Source organism: Abrus precatorius, unplaced genomic scaffold (genome assembly GCF_003935025.1).
Source record: "Abrus precatorius isolate BTA unplaced genomic scaffold, Abrus_2018 Scaffold6, whole genome shotgun sequence".
In the NCBI taxonomy this organism is placed as follows: Eukaryota; Viridiplantae; Streptophyta; class Magnoliopsida; order Fabales; family Fabaceae; genus Abrus; species Abrus precatorius.
The window spans coordinates 3,984,566-3,989,596 of NW_020874406.1; the positions used below are offsets into that span (position 1 = coordinate 3,984,566).

The 5,031-nt window shown below is 34.7% G+C and overlaps 1 protein-coding gene across 1 annotated transcript; it reads right to left on the reverse strand.

Annotated features, from left to right (window-relative positions):
• Nucleotides 1–3,179: 3,179 nt before the first annotated feature.
• On the reverse strand, nt 3,180–4,306 carry LOC113869864 (peroxidase 5-like). Its single transcript, XM_027506366.1, has 2 exons — nt 4,115–4,306; nt 3,180–3,950 (listed from the first exon to the last, which is right to left on the reverse strand). Exons 1-2 carry the CDS (start codon nt 4,304–4,306, stop codon nt 3,180–3,182), a joined length of 963 nt encoding a protein of 320 aa, XP_027362167.1.
• Between the last annotated feature and the right edge of the window lie 725 nt (nt 4,307–5,031).

A 5,031-nucleotide genomic window follows, 5' to 3' on the forward strand; every position in this document is an offset into this window, starting at 1 on the left:
ATGATTGAGTGAGAAACAGGAGGTGGTGGAGACTGAAGGGATGCACATGGGTTGTGGGCCCCAGTACTCACACCCCACAGCTCATACCCCTCTATCCTCCCTTTCCCTATTCTACCCTCTCCACTTCTACCCCACGCGCCCCCCAAACACACTCTCATTATTATTATTTTAATGTTTTGATTACAGCGATAGTATCTTAATAACAATGTGTAGGTTGTCACATTTTAATTAGTCTGCTTCAAATCACAGAACGAATCTTGCGAATCTCTTAATTCCAACATAAATAGCCAACTCTGAATGAATATGAAATTGTGCAAGCAATGGGCATAGGACTGTGTTTTAGTCTGAACAAGAATAAGGGACGCGCTGAAGGGGAAATGGGGTTGGGACTTGGGCAAGGGACCCCATTCCCTTTCCGTACTTCTTCGTTAGCGAGTGCAACTTTCTTGTTATCTCCAGCTACGTCTCATTATCCACTCTCCTTTTGCCACCTCTGCCTCCTGCAAGCTCCAACATAAGTATCAAAACATTTTTTTTTAAATTATATCTTTATTATTAAAATATTTTTGTTTTTTTTTTAATAATCTTACACAAAAAATCACCGCGCAGTCATGCACCATGCACTCCCATGTCACAACATTCCGGACATGTTTTTTGTCTTTTCTTTACCAATTTACCCTCCTATTTACGCCAATTTATCAGCATCTTGTATTTTAATCGTGTAATTTAAGGTAAAATTTCATTATTGTATAAAGAAAATATTTAACTTATCATCTTTTATACATTCTCACGTTAAGTTCTTTCCTGTGAAGTTTTTTATTCAGGTATGCCATAAATATTTATGCCAGAATTTAGAAATATTTATCACTATAATTTAGGCTTTAATACAAATGCATTTAATTTGAGTTTAGATAGGGTTAAGTTTTAGAGAATTTGAACTTAAAAAATATTGCATCAATTTTTTTATAGAGTAATTAGTTTCTTTCGTTCCCAACATTCTTTATTTTAAAATCTTTGTTCAAATAAAGTAATTAAATTCCTTTATTTTACACTCTCTTTTTCTTAATAAATTATTTAAATAGGGTCATTAAATTAATTTTATTCTTAAAATAAAACTTGCAACTTTGTTTGACAAAAGAAATTGATAGCTAAGAAGCATAGATGAAACAACAAGACCAGGCTTTCTAACTTTATGCAGCTGGTTTGATAGCAAAACTGAATATCGCAATGAAACATGGGCTACACATAGCTCTACCACCAGAAGAACCTTCAAGAACCATTCCTTTCAGAGACAAAGAGACAATGGCATGTTTCGTTGCTTCCTCAATTGATTTTGACAAGTACTCTAAAGCTCTATTACAACATGGAGATCTTATAAGAGCCACAAAGTCGAAATAAGCCATTATAGACATCTAAAGAATCATACCCACCTCCCCACCAGCATTTTCGTGAGATATAGCTCTAGGGGCACTCAATGCATTCATATATGTGCTTCAATGCTCACATTAGGTAAGGTGAAAAAGAACTTAAGCCACTTAACATAACGTTGGAATTAGAGTTGAAATTCCAACAATGAGCCTTAGTTTATAGGTTTCCTCTGCAGTTGATAAATGATTTAGTACATGAAGGCTCATCTTGACTACTAGATCCTTATGCCTTGTTCATTAATATAATAACTAGTAAACTTGATCTAGATAACGAACTACTAATTTCACTCAATCAATCACGATACCAAAGTAGGAAAAATGTTTTTATTATTTTTTTTATTGTGACAATTTATGATGCTATAAAGTAGGAAATTTATTCAGCACAACTATATTAATATCAATTTTGATTCTTAAATATTCTGATAATGTTAATACCCATTTAACATAGGTTATCTCTCTCCTTACCGAACAAAATATTGGTAATTTTTGTACAAAATTTTCACTTAACAATCTTTATATTCCAAAATAAATAATTTGCAATATTTTCTTGCACCGAATACTCAAATGTGATAACTTGAAGTTCCTACTAACTATTACACACACACACACACATCATTTTTTTAGTTTCATTTTAAAAAATGTGATTCTTTTATACAATTATACATAATAAATTATTTTAAATCACATCTCATCACTTGACAATTTAAAACATAAAACTTATTTTGTATAATCAATTATCACAATCATTAGGTATCAAATAATTTTTTTCAGCTAATCCAAATTCACGCTAAATCTCGAGTGCTAGCTAGTTTAAATTTGGGCCTTCAATGACTTTCGCAAACAAGTTTAAAAGGGTGTAGATCAACAAAATCAAGATGTCATGCGATATAGCTTCAAAGGGTATATATGTGTGTACATCAGAAAAAATATGAACAGCCATATATACACATAACGGATTGCTAAAACAAGGTAAGAATGAGAGGGAAAACATAACAGGAAATAACTAATAAGTGACTAACAAACAGTTTTGATAAAAAATTATAAATTAAGCAGGCGTTTAATTAAGCCATGTATGGAAACACACCATGACAAAAAACATCGATAGTTTCTGCACAAATTTTTAACTAGAGTACCCACTAGAATTGAACTTTTGAACAACAATGAACAGAAAGTATGTTAGATCCCATTTGTAAACATTTTTTTGTTTAATATATACTAAGCCAAAATGAAAGGTTTCTAACGACATGAGTTTTGCTTTTCGGATTTGTTTCTGTCAACGGATAAGTTGTTTTTTAAAACTAATGTATTATGAAAACTTCTAATTAATAATTGACAGCAAAGAACTTGATCATGCATTCACAGCTAATGATATACGCACGGTTGAATTGCCATCGTCGAGCAGGTGGTGACGAATATAATGAAAACTAATTCAAAGAATGAAAAGAATTATTAATTTCTAATTTCAAAGAATGAACCAATCATTTTCTCTCCATAAGCAATAAAACAAAAAGACAAAACATATCGTGACCCTTAGTCGCTACTAAATATAAACTGTTTTAATTCTAACTTCCCAATTTGGAGATGGAAATGTCAAATGCGCACTTCTTAATGAATTTCCAACTGTGGTATTTAAATACACTTAATTTGACCAGGCTCAACTGTGTAAACAGTTATTACAAAGTTGAAAGAATGAATCAATTGGTAATAGTTTTGTCCCAAAACAATAAAGAAATGAAAAGAATGCAGCAGAGGTTAATTGACAAAGGTGCAATGCCTTCTGATCTCACCATCGGAGCCAGTCAGCACTTGTATCGAACCCATGTGGACCATTGCCTGTGCAAACTTGGCAGCCCAACTTGGAGCATAATTAGCATTGGTCAGAACCATTTCCTTTGTGGATTGGGTGTTCAACAACGTTTGATCGGATGTCAACAAGCCACGGTGGTTAATGAATCCCTCGTAGTAGTTGTTGTCCAAACGAATAGGAGAGGAAGCATCAAGAGGCATTGTTGGGTCTGTGTTGCTTGGTGGTGAAGGACACTTTGTTTTCAACGTTGCAGCATATGAGGGGTCCATTGAGGGGTCTTGTGTAAACGTGTCATTGAAAGAGTATAAGCGTTTTGAGAACGAGGAACAATGCGATACACCTATTGAATGTGCACCTGAAAGGGTCACCATTTCATCTGCTGACAACCCCTTTTGTGCAAAATTGTTAACAAGTTCATCAGCGTTTAAGGTTGGTGCTGGTAAATTTTGTGGCACTTCATCGCCAATAGAGACACGACCGTCTCTGCGTCCTGATGGCACGTCGTAGTTTATGCCACCCACTTTGAGAGCACTGTCTCGTGCTGCGAATGCAATAATGTCCGCACACGACACCGTTTGAGGACATGCAGCCTCTAATTGGTTCTTTGCATCCTCAATCACCTCGAACCCACGTAAGCTTGGGTTGTTGATTGGGTTGTCTCTCTCCGCAATTGGGTTGCCTGGTGCCGATGCCAGTAACACCGAAGCATCGCAGCCCTGTATGTGTAGCAAGGTTAGTTAGACACAGGTTTTCCATACACTCTCTGGCTGTGATGATTAATATTCATCTAACCATACATCTAGAAAATATCTTATGGTTCTAAATCAATTCTATCAAATTTTATATATGAGTAATTTGGAATTTTGAAGTGTGAACTTACCCTGACAAAGCAATCATGGAAATGCATTCTGATGAGACCAGCAGCTATGCCTGGGTTAACAGAAATTGCTGTGTTTACTGTGTTTCTCACTATTGTCTCAGCAGATGGACATGTGGAGCTATAGAAACCCACTTGCAGAGATGCTGAGGCCAACGATGAAACAGATAGAATCAGAGCCACGGTAGAGAGCATCATGTGTGGAGTAACATCCATTGATGGAACCGCAAAATGAAGGCACAGTACTATTTGCCTGTGTTTAATTAATCTGCTGAAGAAATTAAGCGCTCTGATATAAAGAGAGGACAAAGAAGAGAATTCGAGGTATTGTTTGATGTTGGGTACTGAGGGGATGAAGAGAATCTGTGCTGCCCGGAATATATTTATAGGTTGGGTAATATGGAGAGATTGATTGATCTAGTGGAGATGAGAGTGGGTCTTACTTTCGCAATATTAACTGATAATTTGGTTGAAGTTGTCTTTATTTGAATACTTCTTCTGGCTCCTTTGGAATGATCAAATGTTCATATAGTGTGGGACGAGTACTCTCTATGTTGCTATTTAAATATCATATAAATGATTGTCGGGGAATTTTTCTATTCTTTGGTAATTAAATTTATTAAGACATTAATCTTATACTTTTTCTTAACGTAGAAATAAAAGTAAAATGAAATGGTCAAGAATGCGCAAATACTATTATAATTTAATAATTAATTAATATTCTAATACCGATGTTGAAATGATGAGATTTATTTATTTGCAACTATACATACTGTTGCTTTTCCTTTTGTCGTATAATAAAATAATTCTAAGAACAAGTAAATATGTTCGGGTAGGAAAAAATAAACGCTAGACTTATTCGCGCGCGCTTGCGTGTGTGAGTGGAGAATTAGGTTATAATTAATCAAAATAAATTAGCA